The 23,040-nt window shown below is 32.2% G+C and overlaps 3 protein-coding genes and 1 non-coding gene across 4 annotated transcripts in view; 1 reads left to right on the plus strand and 3 right to left on the minus strand.

Annotated features, from left to right (window-relative positions):
• Positions 1–112: 112 nt before the first annotated feature.
• Positions 113–184, minus strand: Trnae-cuc. The gene has a single exon. It is a non-coding gene; the product is annotated as a tRNA-Glu (tRNA).
• A 1,889-nt stretch (positions 185–2,073) lies between these two features.
• Positions 2,074–3,245, minus strand: LOC108907834 (60S ribosomal protein L23). Its single transcript, XM_018711651.1, has 3 exons — positions 3,176–3,245; positions 2,883–2,966; positions 2,074–2,470 (listed from the first exon to the last, which is right to left on the minus strand). The coding sequence occupies exons 1-3, from the start codon at positions 3,186–3,188 to the stop codon at positions 2,145–2,147; spliced, it is 423 nt and encodes a 140-aa protein (XP_018567167.1). The 5' UTR covers positions 3,189–3,245; the 3' UTR covers positions 2,074–2,144.
• Positions 3,246–4,053: 808 nt separating this feature from the next.
• Positions 4,054–5,135, plus strand: LOC108907854 (metaxin-2). The gene is made up of 4 exons (XM_018711680.1): positions 4,054–4,187; positions 4,247–4,584; positions 4,652–4,893; positions 4,954–5,135. The coding sequence occupies exons 1-4, from the start codon at positions 4,151–4,153 to the stop codon at positions 5,114–5,116; spliced, it is 780 nt and encodes a 259-aa protein (XP_018567196.1). The 5' UTR covers positions 4,054–4,150; the 3' UTR covers positions 5,117–5,135.
• A 29-nt stretch (positions 5,136–5,164) lies between these two features.
• LOC108907853 overlaps positions 5,165–23,040 on the minus strand; it is a 37,067-nt gene continuing 19,191 nt past the window's right edge. The window contains exons 6-8 of the mRNA XM_018711679.2: positions 21,182–21,581; positions 11,538–11,705; positions 5,165–6,417 (exon numbers count right to left, since the gene is read on the minus strand). Coding sequence (XP_018567195.1) covers positions 6,223–6,417; positions 11,538–11,705; positions 21,182–21,581 — 763 coding nt within the window. The 3' untranslated portion in view covers positions 5,165–6,222. The remainder of the gene's footprint in view (positions 6,418–11,537; positions 11,706–21,181; positions 21,582–23,040) is intronic.

Consider the following 23,040-nt stretch of genomic DNA (forward strand, 5'->3'; position numbering starts at 1 on the left):
ACTCCAGAAGAATAAAATTATATCTTTCTCCTGAAGCATTTATTTAGTAATAAGAGATATAATTTAAAATTAAATTATTAAAAAAAAACTATAGCTAAAATAAAAAAAAAGATTCCGGTACCGGGAATCGAACCCGAGCCTCCTGGGTGAGAGCCAGGTATCCTAGCCACTAGACCATACCGGAGTGTGTATCTATTTTTCTCTCGCAGTAAATAAGTAAACTAAAAATTTTTATAGCAAAAAAAATATATTTATTAAAATAACCTCCATGGTGTTTAATTTTAATGTTTTGTTGTGAATTAAATTGAGTATTTTTCTTTTATACATAAAAAAAGGGAAAAAGAATAACTGCTTTCAAAATAATAATTAGGAATATAGAGCAACATATATGAAATACTTATTTGTTTCTGAAACTAGTAAAATAAAATTAAAAGTTTATTTCATTTTTTTGTTATGTCCATCTACAAGTATACCATACAATATTTTACAATATTAAAACTATACTAGTAAATAAATGAAGCGCTTAGTGTGAAACAATGACAAGCCACCCTTTCTTGAAATATGACTTTTTTAATTTTCAAGTTTTGCAAGAGTATATAACAAGCCATATAATGAATATTAAAAGAAAATGATTATTCATGATGATTATTCAAGTACATTCCATAAACATCTGTACTTCTGTAACTAATGTAGACAAATCTAACGTTAATTTTACACATTTTATACAAACTTCAAACTAAAATTTCCAACAATTTTGCATTTATTGTGGCTTGTCATTATTTCACACTAAGCCCTTCAAATAATAACAAATGCACTTTGATATCTGATAAATATTTGGTCTTCCAACTTTACCTGGTGATAAAATTCAAATTTAAAAAAAATGTCAGGGAATTAGTTTACTAGATACAGGACGTTCAAATTGACAATTACTCGATTTTTTATCTTCTCAAATACAAAATGGTAACTAAACCAGAATCATTGGTGAGTGAAACTGACTGACTTTGGTAAAATTTTGCCCCATCTTTTTTAATTAGGAATTATAAAATATGGATTTTTTACACAAAAAAAGGACTGATCATAATTATTTATTGTTGCCTAATATAAAAAGTGATTAAATTTTGTTTTCACCATCTAACAACAAACTACAGGGTGTATTATATAATGAAGGAGCATAAATTCTATTAGATTATCTTGAGGCCAAAATACAATTGGGTTAAAATATATCTTAATCATAAAAATGCATATATCTCTAAAGAAATTTGATGCACCAATATTAATGAAACAAAATGGCAACATATCTAAATAAAATAAGAATTTCATTTCACTTTACACAATTATATCGACCCAGTGGCAGAGATGCTAGACACCCTAGAATATCAGAATTTCGACATCACTAAGTATCTTGGAAATTTTGTAAATAGTAAGAAGATTCACAATCACAACTGTATTTGTATTTCAAACGAAATATATATCTTCCATTTTATTTACATAATTGAAAATATTAAAAAAATTAAACAATTTGTTTGGCTTCCTTCATTTAAATGCACCCTGGATGATAAAACACTCAGATGCACTTGAAAGTAGATAATTTTAAATAAAAAATGCAAAAGGCATTTTCTGTATACAGAAATATCAGTTTAAAAGTTTTGATCATGAATAATTAAAAAAAAAACACACATGATGAAGCAAAATCTTGCCTAGTTTTCTAGTTTTACTCGCCCCTGAACAGTGCTCATTCATAATCCTTGTACTATAGGCATGTGGATTAAAAAGTAAAATATCTGCGCACATTTTTATTTTTCTTTTGATGTTTTAAATATATTCAAAAAACAATTTTAAGAAATTTCAACTTGAACACCCTGTGCATTGGAAAAGTAAGCTTTTCCTTATCTACTGTCATGGAAACCTTTATTTTGAAGTAAAATCAACCCAGATACATATTTCTTTTTTTATTTAATGAATTTAACGAAGGATTTATAACAGAGAAGCTAAATTACAAACATTTTTGGGATTACAAATTAATGGTTCAAAATAGAAAGAAAAAGGTGCAAGCTACTAAATAAAACCACGACATAGTTTAAGAATGAATATATTCATCTTAAAATTTTACATTTTTTTTTGACAAACTATCACTTATAAACGTCTCAAGATATACTGCTTGCGTTTGACGCAATCCTGGGCCACAAATCGGCGCACTCCTTCGCCACGGGTCCTGTGATAGCCGATCCCTTCATCTCTCCTTTGTTGTTGACTATGACTCCCGCATTGTCTTCAAAATAAATGAAAACACCGTCCTTCCTGCGGAAAGGTTTGCGCTGCCTGATAACTACCGCAGGCATTACCTTCTTCCTAAGCTCAGGTTTACCCTTCTTAACGGTAGCAACAATCATGTCACCGGAACCTGCTGCTGGGAGACGGTTCAGACGACCGCCGATTCCTTGTACGGCAATGACATACAAGTTTTTTGCCCCTTAAAAGAATAAAAATGGTTAATTGCTTAAAAATTACATCATAGAACAGCCCAAAGTAAAAAACAACGAACATATGCCAAAATCAGTCCGATATAAGTGATTTTTTACTAGTATCTGTTTCAAACACTTAATAGAAAGGCATTAGTTGTTTTTTAAACCGCTTTGGTGTATTATTAATCATATACAACTTGTAAACAGTTAAATTTTCAACTCACAAAATATACACTTTCAAAGTGAATTTCAGTATAAAAGATGAATAGGAATGTAAATAGACAAACAATTTTCAAAATTCAATGTAAAAATTGATTTACAATTGCTTTACTGTCTTATTTTTTACTATAAAAATGATGAGTCTGTATATTAATGCAATACTACTCACTACTAATACAGAAATACAGGAAAAAAACTCACCAGTGTTATCGGCACAATTAATAACTGCTCCTACAGGCAAGGCCAGGGAAATCCTGAATTTAGCCCCAGCGGAACCACCACGTCCTAAAAAATGTTAAAAACAAATTAGATACCTACATAACCTATAACTGTACCCAAAACTATTTAATAGTTTCTTTCACTAATCACTAAAATATATACAGCTGCAAGACGCAAATAAATGTATATCAGAAACATTTGCGACAAATAAACAATACTTTGATGGATTGTAATAATTTTTCCAGATTATTAAAACAATAAAAAAATAAACGCACCTCTTTTAGACATGTTGAATTTGTGAAAGAACGGAACTTTGTGATGTCGCTGCAGTCGTGATCATTTCTTTGAAACACTGTCAAGTGTCAATTTTTGAAATGTAGCGGGATGATAAATGATTCCGAATTTAAAACTTTCACTAGAAATTATCGTAAATAATGAATAAATATGGAAAATATCAACAATATCAACAGTACTTCTAGGGTGGTTGAGGATAAGTATAGAAATCAGTTAGATGTTGATATTGAAACGAAAACTATATTGGGCTACAGGAACGTAGGGGAAATGGTTTTAGATTTTTCTATTATAGATGAAGAAGAAACCGATACACCTTCATTTGAAAATAGTAAGTAATAAATAACTATTTAAATAAAAATATACACGAAATTTTATATATTCCATTGGGGTTGGATCGCTAGCAACCTTAACTATTGTTACACTTTAAATTTTATGAATGTCCAATTTTATTCAATGTAATAATACTATTCAGATATGCATTCGGTTAAATTTTGTCTTTAAAAAACATAAGAGAAGAATTTTAATGAAATTATGAGCTACGTACTCTCACAAAATTTAATTCTACTTGCTTGTGATATTCCAACATTGAACGATAGGCTTCTTTTCGCGGCTGAATATTGGTGAAAATCAGACTAGTTACTAGTTCTATCTCTTTTGATCTTAGTTGTCATATGGTGGTTTAAATCTCTTCTTTCACTCATATTACACATAATTCAACATACGACTTCACTCGCGAGAAAAAGCCGAAGTTCAGTCGGAGTAGTAGTTCATTCGTTTCAAATAGTGCGGTAGTGAATTTATCTCCTAAGAAATGACCACTGAGAACTACTGAATTTACGAAATTATTGGAAATTGAAACTACTGTGACCTACTGTCACAAGTTGACCAAGTTGTACATAACCAATAATTGTGACCGATTATATGAATAAACTATAAATAGATATATTTGATAAAAAATGCCACTAATTGACAAAATAACAGTAGAACTTGGAGGTACGGTTTCTTAAGAATATTTATATATTAAAGATTGTTTACATTTTCGATATTTTTAGCTCAAGAACCATGGCCAAAGGATGTTAAGTTGTTCCAGCCCTATGATGTCGAGCAGATCCTTCTACCTGATAATGCGAATTGTTTAGCTGTCCAGGCATTTCTCAAGATGTGCCATCTTGACTTCCAAGTGGAACTAAGAGCTAATGCCGAGGCAATGTCACCAACTTTAAAAGTTCCTTTTATTAAAGCAGGCCGTTTTGTCACTGCGGAATTGGAAGGCATTGTTCAGTTTGTTAACGGGAAAGGTATATCTCTAACGGATAAGTTGGACAGTGAGCAGAAAGCAGATATGAGGGCATATATGTCATTGATTCATAGCGTAATTGAGGTGGCAGAGGTAAGGTTTTATTTTATATTTGTCGTGTCATTGAGGCTCCTTTGCATCTGTACTTTTTCTTTATTAGCTTTATATTTGTTGGGTTGACAAGGAAACATATAATGAAGTGACGAGTATTAGAAATGGTTCAATCTATCCATGGCCATTAAATCACTTCCAAAATATCGTGAAAAAAAGGCAAGTGATTAAAAAATTGAAAGCGTTGGATTGGTACAATAAGACTCTGGAAGAAGTTTTCCAGGAAGTGGAAAATTGCTGCGAAGCACTCAGCACTCGATTGGATGGGAAAAATTACTTTTTCGACGACAGGTAGCGTTAAATATTTGCCGTTTATCTATTTCCAGTTTATAATCTTTAATAATTTTCTAGTCCAACCGAATTGGACGCTTTAGTTTTTGGTCATCTGTTCACGATACTAACCACCCCTCTTCCAAAGAGCGATTTAGCCAACATTGTAAGAAACTATCCTCAGCTTATTAATTTGGTACAGAGGATCGAAAAGGAGTACTTTAAAAAAGAGACTAAACATTGAATACATTCGGAATTATTGTAAAGTTTTGTAGAAAAGAAAAATCAGTAATGTCTTTGTATATTATTTAATAATTGTTATTGATATAATGTTTATAATAAAAATTTATTAAAGCACCTTCCAATAGTTTCACTTTATGTATATTTTTAATAAATTCTCTTAAGCTTAGGAGTTAAGACTGTGCGGTTGAGAACCAGAGTCCCATTACAAAATATGTACAACATAATAATGAAACTGTGATTCAGAACCAATACGCAAATTGTCCGTTATGGTAATTTGCATTTTTATTGTTACAAATTAATTGCGGAAGATTCAATAAAAGATGAGTTGCAGCCTTCTCTTAAATATAATTACTGTAATGTAGGGAAACAATTATTTTTAATGACTTTCTTGACTTACCAATGCATTGTGGCTGCAACTCAGTCTATGTTTCATTAACTTAAAAGAAATATTATTTAATTCGTTGGAAAGAAATAAATTTTTCTTAAAAGTTAAATGTATTACATTAAAAAGGCGAATAGTACAAATATACAAATTTTAGTTGGATGCAAATTTGTACGAATCGCCTGGATTGGAAAAGTATTAGAAATATATAAATAAACCATCACCATCCCTTGTTTCGTTAAATTATAAGAAGGTCAGCATAGATTTTATCACCAAATAGTACTTTAAAATTCAACTTTTTAATCATCACATACCTACGTAATTCTTCAAAAATTTGTGATTCAAATACCAGCTCTCTACGTAACAAAAGTAAACTTAACAAAAAGAAGGCAAATATGTATTTCGTTGTTTACAAATTTTAAATGCTCCAGTTTTAACGTGTTTTGGTAAAAATTTGGTCTTTGAAACATTTATAAGTGGACAGACTATTACAAAAATTGGAGAATTCAACGTGTTTATGGTAAACAACTAGATTTGAAAATTGACTGATTAACCTATATGAGCACTGTGAGCCGAATGGCACCTAAGCTATATATCAAACTTCTATTAATATTAAATAATATGGCAGTTGATATTTGGATTTGTCGATATCGTTCGTACATCAACAACACCTAGCCATAATAATTTGAGCTGAGCATTGTTCTTTTTTCGTTGTCGGAATGACCTCAACTAGTATGACTGTAGGCAGTGTTGGTATAAGGCCCGCTATATATCGAGCTGCCTGGGATTGATACGGCCTTCTTCCTCCTTCTTGCGAAGAGGCACAGGATGGCAAACACCACGCATAGCATAAGGATCACGCCTGCTACGCAAATCCCAATGGCAAAGCTCCTTTGTGAGATGCAGATGCTGTCCGAAGTCTGCAATAAAAAATATGTTTTATTTCACATTTTATAACATGTTATATATATTTTGTAAAATATAATTTCGGCATCTATTTATAAGGATCAAATTTCATAGGAGAGCAAAAACTGTGATACTATGAAATTATATTGGAGTTCCACAAGAATTCCATCTCTGCAATTATTGCTTTGTCTAACATAATTTTATAAACTTTTAACTAATATATTGTGGGAAGCAACTACTCTGTGGGTTACAGCTTAAGCCAGCATTGAATTACATCCCCGGTATCTAGTAAACAGTTAAGATCATTCGCCACCAGACATAGACTGGTTTTGAACATTATTTCTCACCAATATGCCATAGGTGAGACAATCGACAAAGGATTTAGCTATTTGGATATCTGTCTACCAACACGTTTTGAGTGTGGGTGAGATATAACCTATAAAGTATGACATTTAAGATATGACATACTTTGTAGGTTGTATTTCACCCACACTCATTACTGAAATATGTTATTAGTATATTATTTATATGGGGTTTAATACAACGACGTGTCAAAAACGAAGTTAAAAAAAAATTATTGTTACATATCTTCTGAACTAGGTAATTAATTTACAGATATGAAATTTGATATGCACAGTACATTAATAAAATGACATTTAATTCGAAAAAATAAGTGTTTACAAAAAAGAATTAAGGTTTACATGCAAATTTATTTTCTTGTCTTTATACTGTTTTCTTGTAAAAGGAATAATATAAGCTTCTTAATGTTGTAATTTTTCACCCTGTATATAGGTAACTTATTCCTTTCGAAGGAGTCTTTGTTGACCTTTGGGCGGAAAATACTCGACGTCTTTTACCAATCCATATAATTTTTAATAGTCAGTCGAGCGTGCACAACCAACACAATAATTATTCTGAATCAGTTTAAAGAGGAAAAGGAAACTTGTTTTTATCTCAAAAATATGTATTGTTACCTTAGTTGCATGAGGCATTGGGGGCGACGAACCGTAAAACAAGAACTCTGTCTATTACCATGTCCACAAATAATTTTAATATTATCACCTTCTACATAGCATAGCATAGCAAAGTTAATTTCTCAAAATGTTGTAAAATCCTATAGCAAATTCAGGTATTTTATACAGTGTAAATAAAATAAAATTTTAAAATAGATCGCTGTAATTTTATGTAGCAATTTTATTTCTCTTTTCAAATTTTAAATTTGTCAAAATGTCGCACGTACATATGTAATAGTCAACTATTATTATATGTATTGTTAAAACAGAAATATGAATAATATGCAGTCAAGTTATTTTTGAAATAATAGTAATTAATAATAACTGAAATAAACATGTTTATGAAGTGAAATAAAATATTCTTAACGTGATTTCCCTCAACTGTTTATTGCAACTTGATATAAATAATATTCATCAATTTTGAACACCCTGTTTCTTAAACATTTTTATTAATTTGTGAGGTCGAATTTATCATTAAAGTTTGTTCGAATGTTATATACAGGATGTTTATAAATAAGTGCTAAATATTTTAAGGGGTGGTTGCCGAAGTTATTTTGAGGAAAAAAGTTCATATAAACGTAGATAGAAGTATGCTTCGTCTCCCAGATACAGTGTTTAAATTTTAATTCTCTATTTATTTTTGTTAATTATTTCAAAGAGTTCTAAAGATATTGACTCGAAATTTAATGGTTGTATTTTATTTAGAACTACTGATAGCAACCACTAGATAATGCAGATTAGATCTATAGAAATTAAAAATACACAATTTGCAATAAAATATGTTTTATTTTTTTCTTCAAAAACGGTGAATCCTACGAAAAAAATTGAAGAGACCAATTTCATTCAGAATTGTTGGCAGATTTCTAAATAAAAATCAAAACGGGAAAAGTCAGTGACGTACCATTTTTTTTATTAAAAAGGGTTGTGGCATTCTGTACGAACGCCACTGGTGCAAGCAGAAATATTCGGATCATCCCAAAAAATGCACATTTATCCCTCCAAAGAGTATTTCAAATTTCTAGTCAATATCTTTAAAACTCTTTGAAATAGTTAATAAAAATAAATCAAAAATTAAAATGTAAACACTATCTCGGAAACGAAGCATATTTCAACCTACGTTTGTATGAACTTTTTTTTACAAAATAACCACCCCCTAAAATATTTCGCACTTATTTACAAACACACTGTATAGTTAACCCTATATATAAGCATTTTCAAATTATCTAAATTACTTTTGCTAGATCTGTCTCTATATTCCATAGATAGATGTTAATAAATATTATTTAGTCCCTACAGTAACGGGTTTAGTAACCTCCATTTCCCTTTCAGTAGATTGCCATAAGAGAAAGTTTTACCTGAGCTGCATAATATGTAATTAATGGTGTGTATTGTTTGTTTGGGTTCAGATAAATAATTATAATATTCATAAGACATTTTGACTGCCTTGTAAACGACGGAATCTGTCTTATTATTATCATTAATAAATTAAAATGTAATACATCGCAAGAACTGTTTAAATAATTTAATTTGCAGTAATAAAAAATATCGCATTGACCATGTAGCAAATATGCACTGAACATAATCCTAAATCCTAGGCTTCAGTGTGTACTTAGCCTCATTGTAAACTACATATTTAAATTTAATTCAAAAGATTAGTTCCTACTCTAGTATTGACACCTTCACACTAGCAGAAGGTTGAAATAGAAAGTGAATAATTGACAAATACTTATTTAAAATTTCAGTAAACGATTTCAAAATACCTCTGGCATAGCAGCTTACATAAATCAATGGTGAATTATTTTTACCCATGTTTTTAATGAATACTTAAACTTGATAAGTTTCCATATTATTTTAATGAAATTTTGTTGTTAAAAAAGTCTACTTATTTGAAAATTAATATTTTAATATTGAAGATTTTGCAGAAATTAAAAGTACTCTACTACTATCAGTATATGTCTTACCCTTTCTTTCACATAGGTTAGTGCTGGTTTGTCATCATGATTGCACGAAGCTATTATAACGTTAAATTTATTGTTTCAATTATACCTAACAATATGAATTTCAAACAAAGTTTGAGTTTCAACAAAAAGTCATGCAACGCAAACGGGAAGACCCGTTATGAACATCTGTAAAACAAGTCATTATTTGACGAAGTAGATGGATAGAGGATGACTCACAAATTTCTCTAAGGCGTGGTTGGAAGAGGGCAAATAGTAAAAAAATTGTAACGGCACCGTCTTTTACATCGACTTAATACTTGTTTATCCATTTCTTTTTTAGAATCAGTTAAGTTGGAAACGGTGTTTTTAACACTCTGTTTAACCGTTTAAAGACAAGGTCGGTCACAAAAATTATAACAAAGTTATATAAGTAGGTATTAAGAATCTCATCTCATATCATTGCAAAATATTCGATGTTGCAATGTCTCGAATAAATGCTAGTGAAATTTACTGATGTTCGAAATAAATATGTCGAACATTTATTCTGACATTTTGGAAGCTAAGGCGAGAATATTATATCTACAGGGTGTAACTAAAAATTTATGGCCAATTGTGTATAAATTAATAATACAGGGTGCTTCATTAAGAATGAAAGACACTTTAATAGGAGATTTTTTAATCAAAATAAATCAAATATTTAGTGATTGTTAGTGACTGTAGTTAGTAATGACTAATTACTTTTCTCAAAGTAGACTTATGTCAAAACTTATTGATGGATGTCTCATAAACAACGCATACATTCTTAATAATATTTTAAACTCTAATTAACTTTATATCAAAATTTTAGTGACTGTTAGTGACTGTTGTTAGTAATGACTAATTACAGTCACTAAAATTTTGATATAAAGTTAATTAGAGTTTAAAATACTACTAAGAATGTATCATTGTCTATGATAAGTCCATCAATAAGTTTTGACATAAGCCTACTTTGAGAAAAGTCACTTATTTTATACACCGTAATACTGTAGGAGTTCAATTGAAAGCCTTATTCTTTCTCGAAAACCATCCACATTAGAAAGTTCTAACAAGAGCACATTATTTTTGGAAAATAAAATTGCACATTAGAAATTGGAGCACGAATGGTAAAACTTACCTTAAAAAATTAGAACTTAAAATGTAATAGGAATGTAGCATAATTAGCGCCATCTATGAAATATCCAAAAAATAATTAGACCAGCGTATTTGGCATCCTTAAAAACCCCAGAATACCAAATTTCATAAAAATATTTCGCGCCGTTTGGAAATTTTCGTAAAAATTCTATTTTGTCGCTCTGTATCTCGAAAACAAGAGGAGATAGACAGATAGTTCATAAGACAAAAAATTCTTATTTTTTGTTGTACTATCACCGCTTGAATTTAGAGGAGGTCTTTCTGAAACACCCTGTATAAATTAATTTTTCTATCTACATAGAGTTAGATTAGATAAGTTTTTTTTTTAGAAAATTAGAATTATCATTAGACTAATACATTTTTTTATATTTAATTTAAAAAAACTTACCCAGACATAACCTAGCTTTATGTAGATAGATTATTTCTATCAGAATCAGGTTAAGTCTTTTTTTTTCAACAGTTATATATATCATTGTGAACGTTTACGAACGTAATAACTCAGTCATCTACTGTGCTAAATTATGAATGTATTGGTCAAATCTCAAATAAGATAAAAGGTTTAATAAATATATAATCGTTTTCATGAAATTTCACTTTTAATCCATTTGCTACCTCTACAAATAAGGTTACTATATTTAGTAACCCTATCAACAGTGCTGTAAATAGTGACAATTCGGTGTAAATTATAGAGGTTATAATTTTAGGTAAATATTTTTTTTCTTAAAACTAGACTACAGATTCGTGCAGCAACATGAAAAATAGGTGAGTAGAAAAAATTTTGTAAGTTTTTCGCGATTGTAAATAATTGCCTAAAAGTCTATTTACGCAAACAATTGTCGTACAATCTTTCAAAAACCTTCAGATACATCCAAAATGTACCAAGAAACCACGTACAAGCCGGCAAGAATTCGCTGGAGGCTTTACCAATCTCAAAACGAGAATAATGAGATTCCTAAAAACGTGTGGCAATCGAGATCTGAGATAAAAAGCACATTGTCTGCTGGTACATACCCTCTCGCTGAAGACGGAGTCGTCCTCTGGTCCAACTTTGGCGGGGTCGTTGGCCTCGTTGACGTAAAGGCCGCTGTACACCTCGATGGTCGCGGGCGTTCCCTCGACCGGCTCAGACGCCGCTTCCGTGGCTTGCCTCCGCACTCGGTTTCCACCGCAGAGGGGCTCCTGCAGACAGGACAAATTGTAATTGTTGCTGATGGATATTTTACAGTTAGTCTCCGAAAACGGCTGACATCGTAGGTGAAGCAGAGGTTATTTATAAAAGAAAACCTCGGATTTTGCTGAGATTGATCGAGTGATAAATGATATTAGCCTGGTTTCGGAGATTAACAGTAACTTCGTGCTAGAACACGAAGAACGGCGCCAAAGAATGTGTTCACATTTGGCTTCTAGTTTATAAATATACGGGGTGTTCCAGGAAACAGTGCTCATACAGCAACCCAGATTCCTGACGTAAAAACAATTCGATTTGCCTTAGTCCAAAAATGTTTCGTTTAAACGTTATAGAGTATAAATTTTACGTTTGAAATGATTTTTCATTAATTCTTGAGCCCTTACATGCAATTGTTTTTACCTCAGGTATCTGTAGTTGCTATATTTCTGGAAAACTTTGTACACACTGATTACTGATATAAGTGGTATCTTTCAATAAATTATTACTGAACGATTTACTGTGTTACATGTAAAAATAAAAATCTAAAATTCTTTAGTATGTATAGGGTGATTCACTATATTTTGACACCCCTTTAACTTTTTTTGTTTTAAGAGTTATAAAAAAATGTGAAATATAAAAGTTGCGCGAGTTTTTATAAATTCTTAGAAAATAATAGTAGAAAAACAAATGAAGTCCAAACAAATTGGCAGCGGATATAAACTTTGTTAAGTTAAAAATGGAACACCCTGTATATTTTTACATATTTGGATAGAACGTTCCCTGTAGAGCATAGCCATATAGGGTTTGTTGGGTCCATCTCTAACAATAAGCAAGATACTTCTAAAAAACGAAAAGAAGGTTTTTTATTAAGAAAATAAGACATCTAGTAATTATTGTTAAACCTATTTCAGGCATTTCTGCCTTTTTTCAATTACGTAAGGATTTACAGATTTAGTTATAATATATTTTGACAGATCGGACATTGATATGGTCCAAAATGCATGTAGATATTGTAATTTTACTAATTAGGCCTAATTACTCATGGACAATGTTATACAGGGTCGGAAAGTCCCCATGGTTCATCGGCCGTTACGTGAGAGCGATAAAGAAAGTCATAGAAATCCGTGCGATAGAGAAAGATGGCTATAATGAACGCGTCTAATAGTCACCGCCCATTTCGCCCTTCCACAAATAAGATTCACTTCTTATTTACTTTATGTTTTTTTATTTATATTCTCAAAGACTTCAATCTAAAATAACTCTTCAAATGTTTCGCTGGAGGTGCTCTTTTTTTATGATGTTAATTTGCTGATACTTTCTGAACAGTCCTTGTGAATAAATATTTATTGTATCATTTAATATGTACGTACATAATAAACTGCTGACGTATCAGTTTTTAAAAAAATTTACAAGTGGTGTTGGTTTTGCGAAACAATTGCGCAAAATTATGTCGCAATTTCGCCGAGTGTGGTTAAGTCACTTGCAACACTTGTAAATAAGTTTTTTGACATATACAACTAGTGATGGGCATAATCGACCAATTTTGATAATCGAGTTATCGGTAATCGAGTACTTCTAATAATCGAGTGATCACTCGAGATACGAGATATTGGTCGTTTTCATCCCAGCGGCGCACAAATATGTTTGTATTAGTAATATATTACTTATAAGCGTAGCTAAAAAAAAAAAGCTCACACACTTCAAAACCTAACCACTTTTTCGTTTTATTCTAAAAAAAGGTTACGCAATCAGTGACTATTTGCAGTATGCACTAACATTTTGGGGTGCAACCGTAGGGTAATAATCACTCGAGTGGTGGGAGTAAACATCTCGAGATATCTCGAGTGATCTCAATAATCGAGTACCACTCGATTTTTCACTCGAAATCTCCCATCACTATATACAACCAGTGAAGGACAATTTGTAGTGATGATTCAAAAGTATGGTTTGAGATTTTGCAGTAGGCGACGTATCTCCGATGGAACAATCGACGATTGATAACAGATTGCTTTTACAATTCCATAGACGTCTTGCCGTTACCTGAGCGAACGCTTGAGTGGATCGGCGTGCAATTTTTTGATGGTATCCTAATCACGCCACCGTAGAAGGATACGCGAATGCATGCATAGGTGACTGCACCGCCGATACATCCAAGGTCAAGCCGTAGGGCGTTAAACCTCGCTCCCACCGCGGTCCTGAGTTGCCATCATTTTGAGTGGAATTCCCACATTGCTAAAATGATTTTCCCGTTTCACCACACATATTTTTTATTCTTCCATTTTCACCTCGAGGATATTTGTTTCCTTTTGTTCATTTTGAATGACAATGAATCATAAAGATACCTACAATATGGGCGTATTTATTTGTTTATTTATTTCGAGTGCAACTGCTAGACAGATAAAATCCAATTCCAAGGAAAATATATAGGTAAATTTTAATTAAAATTAGTACAATAATAAATCGTAGATTTACAAATTAATTGCTTTAAATTGAGTACATCTATGTAATTAATACAATATTGTTTATATTATAACTATACTGAATGGAGATAATTTTCTGTATAATACTCACAACATTACAATTACACATGTTGAATGGCTATTTGTTATTTTGATAATATATATTAATTTCTGATAACTCTGTGCTGTAAAATATAACAGTCTTGACTGGAGTCAACAGGTGCAAATAATTTTAGGTCATCTGCATTTGTTTGAATATTTTCTAATATATTGTTTATGAGTATAGTAAATAACAGAGGCCTCAGTATTGATCCCTGCGGAACTGCTGATGTCTCTAGTACAATTGATTTTTATAAATACGGTATTCTCTTGGTTTCGGAAATACAATACCTATGTGTATTTTCAGACATGAAAATTGAATAATTCCAAATATTTCGAATTTTCACCACTAAGAACGACGGTGACAAGATTTATAACATTAAGGCGATGTTTCGCATTGTATTAGCTATGTCCTGTCTAAATTTGGTTAGTGCAACTCTCTCGTTTTCGAAAATACAATAGCTTTGTATGTTTTCAACCACGAAAACTGAATAATTCCAAATATTTCGAATTTTCACCACCAAGAATGGCGGTGACAACATTTTTAACATTAAGGCGATGTTTCGCTTTGTATCAGCTATGTCCTGTCGAGAATATTTAGATATCTGTTAGGAATTTAAAAAATCTTAAGAAATTTCGAATGTCAATTCTAGGTCAAAGGATTTTGATAGATCTATATATAAATAATACCAGTTTTACAACCCTCATCCAGAGAATTTATGAAGAACTGAGTAGTCTATAAGGTTTGTGGTGTGTAGATCGATCAGAAATAAATCATGTCATGGAAAAAAAATTTGTAAATGGCCATTTCAAACAATTTCCCAAAGTTGCAAAGAATAGCTTTTACTTAAAACTTAAATTTTTATTATCTGGACAAAGCAGAAATTAATTTTTACGCTTCGTTAATTCTGATTAAAAGTCCAATATTCAATAAATCTCTTGTATAACGATAAACTTTTTCTTGATAATCATTGACCTAGCTACAAACATTTCTTTTTGCTTTTCCATTTGAATCATGTTTTTTTACATATAACTTATTAGAAAAAAATTGCCTACAAACAAATAAGAAGAAAATACTATCAATGAACCACACAGAATTGCATCCAAATTATCGTTTTGCAAATACAAGATGATATTGTGACAGTTACTGATAATAACAAGTTAATTGCTTCCGTCTTACTGTATTCTAGTAACGGTTTTGACTAGGATTAATCATCTGCTGCTTCTTGCAATTGCTGCATTATATTGGATTCAATAACGAATGTTTTTCTAATCAAGTAGTTAGTGGCGGAATGCCACAAGGGTCTGTTTTAGGTCTCTTATTTTTCACGATGTATACCTCTCAATTTGGAAAAGTTTGAACTCACTGCAAAATACACTTTTACGCTGATGACACAATTATATTATTACGAAGAGCTAATCAGAGAATAACCAATGATGTAAAATCCTCTTTAAATAGTTCAAATCAATTTTATTTTCATATAAATCCCTTAAAATCAATAATAATGTTATTTGGGAGAGACTCGATAGAATCCGATAGAAAAGTCGTAATTAATTAATTGATGATCAACTTCAATCTATTGAAGTTGGAAAAAAATTTTACATAAATATGATAAATAAAATAAGACAAAAAGATTATTTGGTTTTGTCTGAAACTGATCGTTTAAAGAAATTAGTTGCGTGAAAATGTAATAAGTATATATTTTCCACAGTTGTTGTTGGTCGCGCAAAATTTTATTATTTAAAACGAAAACCTACCATTATCACAAAATTCGACGTAAAATTGTCAAGTCCAGCAAAGTATATCTGCCATTATTGAGACAATATTAAAAGGCTTGTATTGACCGAAAATATTTTTACTAACATGTTAATAGTTTATCATACCTTTTAATTTTTTTTTTTCAATAGTATGTACCTAAATTAATTGTAAAAGATAATACATTCCTAGTTCCTTTGTATTGCCTTTAATTTCCCTACAACGTGGGAAATTCCTCACGACGTGGCAACACTGCCTGGGTCCCACCTCACTCTTTGAGGGTCCCGTGACATCGACCCGCGTCGGGAACAGGCGCATCAACGCCTACTTGTTTGCGTATGTTATAAATGGTTATATGCACTGTGTGTGTACTTACTTCTATTTACGGTTATGAGTAATAGTACTATTTGTCCGGTTACGACTGTTACGTTGGGCCTATTGTCGTTAGGTATTCCGGGGAGATACCGAAGAGGACGTGTCTCACATGAATATTGACGCTGACGTGTAAATAATGCTGATTACACGGTAAACTTCGAGAATTGCATTGAGCAACGGCTGGGTAAAGCAGCATTTTGTAGATTTGGAACGTTTATTTCGAAATTGTTGATTGTTCACATTGAAAGAATAGGCATAGTAAAATGTATTGCAACAATGCATACAGGGTGTAACTAAAATGATTGGTCAAACTTTAACGGTGACGTCACCAACCAAGGAAAAGTTCCTTCTAAAAAAATTCGTTACATGAGTCCCAAGCAGCAATTTAATCGCTATATAAATAGAAGCAGTAAAACAACTGACATTAACATAGGCGGTATTCACACGAAGGTTGTGGATTAATAATGCTAGCTGCTACCAGGTAAAATTGGCAAAGTAAATGTTTGATTTCTTAACAAACAGCCAAGGCCTAAATACTGTAGGAAGATACGTAGGAACAACTTTTAGAAATTGAGATTTCCAACCAGTTTCTAAAAACCGTATATTTAAAAATAATTTATGGTTCTTATTTTTATAATATACACTGTCCATAAATGATGGAAAAAATTCATATTTGTTTCCAGTTCAGATTTTAAAAAATCGCTGAAACAGGTCAATTAGTAAATAGAAATGGTCACTTTTCTACAATATTTTCTATTTTTGAGCCATGTCATAGTTATCAAAAAAAGATAAAAAATTTTCTTTTATGTTGTACTGACGACTATTTAAAAAAATCCTAGTCTCTTCTGTTTAAAAAATGTACCTACTCTTATTCTTTTTCTACTTACTCTAAACCTTTTTTATCTCAAAACATCGATAAACACATAAAATTCACCAGAATACCTTGGGTATAACGTGAATCGTTTTAGTTTCGTTGTTAAATTATTTTCAAAAATGGTTGCCTGTTTAAGCGAAAAACAGAGCATTGAAATTTTAATTGGATGATTGGATGCGCAGATAAAATATGTATGTGACTTATTTCACCATAAGTATCCAGACCAGAGAATTAGTCGAGCTACAATAAGTAAAGCATCCAAAAAGTTTGAAGAAACCGTAAGTATAAAAGATTTACCTGGATCAGGAAGGCGAAGAACGCTAAGCGAAAATGTGATGCTCGCCATTACTGAAAATCGTCACTCATCCATTAGATCTATCGTCCTCAGTTCGCAGAACTGTGAAGTCTTAAAAGTGGCATCCTTACAAAGTTAAGGTCTTACAAGAACTATGGGCAGATGACACAGACAGAAGATTACAGTTTTGCGAGGAAATTAGATATATATTCGAAAAACAACCCAGCTTAAAAAATCACATAATTTTCACAGATGAAGCAAATTTTTGCTTAAACGGAACCGTAAACAGGCAAAATACTAGGTTTTGGAGCCCAGAAAATCCGCACTGCATGCAAGAAAAACATACACAACGGCCGGAAAAAGTGAATGTTTGGGCTGGAATAGTAAGAAATTGCATACTGGAACCTTATTTCTTTGAGGACAATTTGACAGGCGACAGTATTTGGAATATTTGTGTTTTTAACTGATTCCAGCCCTGAAATCAATTCTTCCTAACCTTAATAAGCACAATATGCCTGTTGGTGATGTCTGATTCCAACAAGATGGTGCCCCTTCACATTTTCGCCACCACGCTCCCCTGAGTTAACCCCACTAGATTTTTTTTTTATTGAAAAATCGTATCAGAGATCAGAGAAATTCGAAACGTAACACCAAATGTTATTCAAAATGTAATTATTGATATATATGACTTTGAATACCAAATTGGGCATTGTGCAATGGTTGATGGGGGCCACTGTGAACATTTGCTGTAATAAAATAAAAAGTAGTAAGTACTAAATTATTGTTTTCATTTAATTTCTCCATTTTTTTGACAACTATGACAAAAAAGCTTGTATAACCTTATATCGCTGGATTACTCTTTATGAGGGCTATCTATTTATACTATAAAATAAGTATAGAGCGCGTGCGTCCTATTAAAAAAAAACGGTAATGTTATAGGTCTGTCAAACATGGCTCAAAAAAATAGAAAATATAGTAGAAAAGTGACAATTTCTATTTACCAATTGACCTATTTCAGCGATTTTTTTTTAAATTTTAACAAAAAAATATATATGTATATAAATTTTTTCCATCATTCTGGGACACAGTGTATACGTTTTAGAAATTGACTGAAAATAAGAAAAAGTTTATATGAATGTAGCCAAACGTGATGTCGGGTTTAAGTTTTCCCTATTTCGAGGGAAAAAAGTGGTCTGCAGACTTTGCTATTCTTATAGGATATTTTCGACTACTGAATGTGAATGTGACCTCTGTTTTTACCCTACGCGTCAGAATTTCTTATAAGTCGTTAATTTATGTATACGTACATATCTTAAAAGTTCCTCAATAATAGATTCCATTCAACGACAAATTGTAAAACTTTACCAGAAGCTACCATAACATCATGAGTCCAATAACCCCATAACTCTATGAAACTGAGATGAACAAAGCGAAGCAATTCAAATTATCACAATATTTATGATTGACTAACCTTGAAACCGAGACTCAAGCAACCCTATAGTCTCCTAACTCTTTATTAGAAAGCCACCACAAACCCAAGAACCCCATATCTCCATAACCCTATGGATAAGGAAATGCAGTGAACAGAACGAAGGAATCCAAATCTGTTCACTGCATTCCCAGTCTCATAAGGTTATATGGCTATGGGAGTCTTGGGTCTTGAGGTTATAGTGAATTCGGGATTATAGCATTATTTTAATAGTCTTGGTTCTCATAAATATCGTGATCATTCGAAATTTTTCGTCCTCTTCAATGTGTTCCTGGTTTCATAGGCTTATAGGGTTATTGGGCTCATGAGATTATAGTGATTTCTAAAGGGTTAACTGAAGGGGACGTAATAGGGTTTGGAGTTTCCCATGCCAAGGCTTTGGAACCCATCGTGAAAATCGAGCCTCTTCGCACTGTTATTCGGATTCCCAGGCTTATGGGAGTTGCGATTAGGGGGTTTCATGGTTAGAGAGTTTCTATGAAAGGCTCATGAAATTCCTAGTTTTACTATTTGTAGTCGAGTGATTTGGCGTTGAATGGCATTGGGGACTCTTCAAGATGTTCATATAAATTAACGATATACAAAAATTCCTGATATGTAAGGTCAAAATAGAGGTCAAGTTCAGATTCAATAGTATAAAATACGTAAGAATATTATGGTCTAATTTACGGTGCAAACAATTTTTTGTTTTTTTTTGTGGACATGTTCAAGACCAATTGTCATCGATGTGATTTTCTGGATGCAATTAATTCAGCATACATATATTTTTATAGCGACGCTATCGCTTCATTTGAACGAAAGAAAAAGATTATACCAGACGATTTTACAACGGTAATTATTATGGACGATGTTATAACCCTGGTAGCACAATCGTGTGCAATTCTAATACAAGTTGTTTCAAGTTTACTTGAAATAGCCAAATTGTGTCAGATTGTTTTGTGTCTATTGCTGTTTATCTCGTTTCTTATGCAAGATACTTTTACAAGTATCTAACTTAATACTTGCACCAGACTTAATCAAAAGTACTTGAGTCCAAAGGGGTGAATTAGTAAAAGTCAACGTGTTGCAGACACAGTCACATGCTTTAATTTACCCCTTTGTGCTCAAGTAACCTGAATCAAATCCATTGAAAGCTTTGATCAAGACAATTGCACAATGAATCTTGCAGTAAACTGACCCAGATTTCAGCAATAGGTATACAGCAGTCTTGTATAAGTGTTTTGTGCAAGATTGTGCCACCAGGGAAATCATTTTCATTTTGACGTTTCGTTAAAAAGAGGAACACATTCTTTGTTCTTCACATTACAGGGTGATTCACAACTTATCCAAAAAAATTTGGGAATAGATACGGCATGAGAAATGGAGTCAATAATGTAAAAAATTTTTTTGTAAAATCTTTATAGTCCGAGAAAAAAATTATTAAAGTTGTAGTGCTTTCAACCATTACATAGCTGGACAACTGTAGTCTCTAGCGTCATTCGTAATACGCATGGAGAGCAACGTGGCCTCAGCGATTCAGAACACTGAAATCCGATGTTTACAATAGTTTTTTAGTAGTTAGTGTCAAAAATGGCTTGCGTGTATAACAACTTGAAGTTGATGGATATCGTTTTAGTTTATGGTGAAGCAAGAAAACATTTTTATTATGGTGAAGCATTTGTGTTATGGTGAAACAAGACAGCATTTGTGTTAGTTCATAGACACTGAGTAAGACGGACCCAAATGTGTTTACACGTCGGTGGAGAAAATTTTGAACAGTTGTTGTAACATCAGGTATGTCAAATTATTTTATTATTTGAAACCACAAATGAATTTGAACAAAATCAGTTGAGTTTGCTGATATAAAATAGGTGCTATAAAATTCTATTTATTCTTTTCCTTGCGAAATTCTTTCAAGTTTTTGCCCGTTTTTATCACTGTCGCTTTGACGATCACATTTTGCCAGGTCAAGTTTTACAGTGGACCAGTTTCCAGTGCCGTGCAGATGTGTATTTTTCAATAATGTTCGAATTGCCCTTTTTGATTTTTTCTTTTCAAAACTGTATTTGTAAGAGTCCCCTGTACATCCAGAATTTTTTTTGGATAAGTTCTGAATTACCCTGTATGTAATATACTGACTGACTTGACAAATGTTTCTTACCATTAAATCGCATCCACCGTCCGCCTTCAGGCACAGCTTGACGTTGCACTGATAGTAAACCGACGCCGTGTAGGGGAACTTGTGGGCCTGGAAGTGCACCAACGCCTTGGTCTTGTTCGGGGAGTACTCGAACATACCCATGATGTCGGAGTCCGTAGGGCAGCCTTCCTGGTTGATAAGTTTCTGTTCGCCCCATCCCAGACCGTCCCTAACCAGGCAATCGGTCACGCGGATGCCGTAGGTGTCCTGCTCGTCCAAGGTGACCACCAGCGTCAGCGGGTCGCCGATCTTCACGTTCTCCGCCACCTCCTTCTGCAAGGGGTCGCCGGAGAAGATCTTCATGCTGCAGCCCGGCATGGGCGCCAGGGCAGTGTGTGGTGTCAGTTCCGGGGACGCTACACTGTAAAAAAACAATGTTTTAAGATTGTTCACAAAAAATTTGAATTTTGTTTAAATGTTCTAATGTTCTAAACTAGCCTTATAATTACATCCGCAAAGTTTTATAAAAATAAAAAAAAATACTTATATGGGAAAAAATAAAAAAAAGTCGTTTGAACGGGCAAACGCTCGCTGACGTCACGATGCGGAACAGGCTAGCGCAAGAGAATTAGTGGTTAGGTTTTCCTGTAATAGTTTGCCACATTATATAATCTGTGGTCTGTTAGATCTGTATTTACCGACTTTTGCGTACTGTTGTTACCCTCCTCTTAGAATTTATTTAACTTAAACAAAGGTAAGGAAATATACTAAAATTGAAACAGGTTTTTAAAAGACATACCTACTCACATAATCTATCAACTTTTGACCATGTGCAAAAACTAAAGTCAAGTTCAATCTGGAAATGTAAAGCGAAACTAAGTATCTTTGATATAAATAAGTAGTAATAATATTATAAGAGTACGAATTTTTAATAGTTTATTATATAGGGTGTTAAAAATTAAATGGAATAGTCGGAAACACGGATGTAAAAAAAGTTGCATTATAGGTAGTCCATTTTTATAAATGTAAACTAGCTAATAAAAAAAAAATATACACTAGGCACAGAAATTAAAGGATATTAAAAAAATTTCAAAATTTTGGGTGATTTTCAAAGAGAAAGGAAATTGAAGCTTCAGGTGTCTAGTTTTCAGATCTGTAGTTTAATTTTTTTTTAGCGTCAGCAGTTTTTGAGTAATCATAAGAAAATCAACGGAAAAAAAAATTGTAAATTTTTGCTTTTTTGAAAAGACCTATGGACTTTAAAAAATTTTTTTTGGTAATTTCATCATAAAGCTCTTTTAGATAATTTAATTATCCTCAATTTGAGCTATTCCGGAGCCTTGTACGATTATTTGTCCCTGAGTTATCGTGGATCAAAGCAAACAAATCATTTTTAACTTTGGCAATCAAGCAAGCAGGGTTTTGGAAACTGCAAAGTATTGTGGGTTTTTGATAAAAAAATTTTTTTTCATTTTTTTTAGAATGAACGTTTTTTGACGAATGAAATATGGATGATTGCCAAAAAACATTTTTAACTTAAAAAAAAATGAATAAAAAGGTAAAAATTACTTATTACATTGACTTTCAGCAAAATGACAAATTTAAACATTCCGGGCACTAGGAAAAAAAAATCGCAGCGTTTTGAAATTATCAGGTTTTCTTTAGGACACTTTGAGGTTGAAAAGTTACAGTAGATATCCTTAGTTTATTAATTATTTGCAAAGTTATGCCAAGTTATTCAAATATCCCTAATTATGTAATTTTTTACCTTTTTTCTAATCAACATTAAATTTTTTTTATCAAAAACCCATAATTACGACTTGTAGAGAATACTTTGCAGTTTTCAAATCCCTGCTTGGATTTTCTGTACGACCATTATT

The sequence above is a fragment of the Anoplophora glabripennis genome, unplaced genomic scaffold, assembly GCF_000390285.2.
Source record: "Anoplophora glabripennis isolate ALB-LARVAE unplaced genomic scaffold, Agla_2.0 scaffold224, whole genome shotgun sequence".
NCBI lineage: Eukaryota > Metazoa > Arthropoda > Insecta > Coleoptera > Cerambycidae > Anoplophora > Anoplophora glabripennis.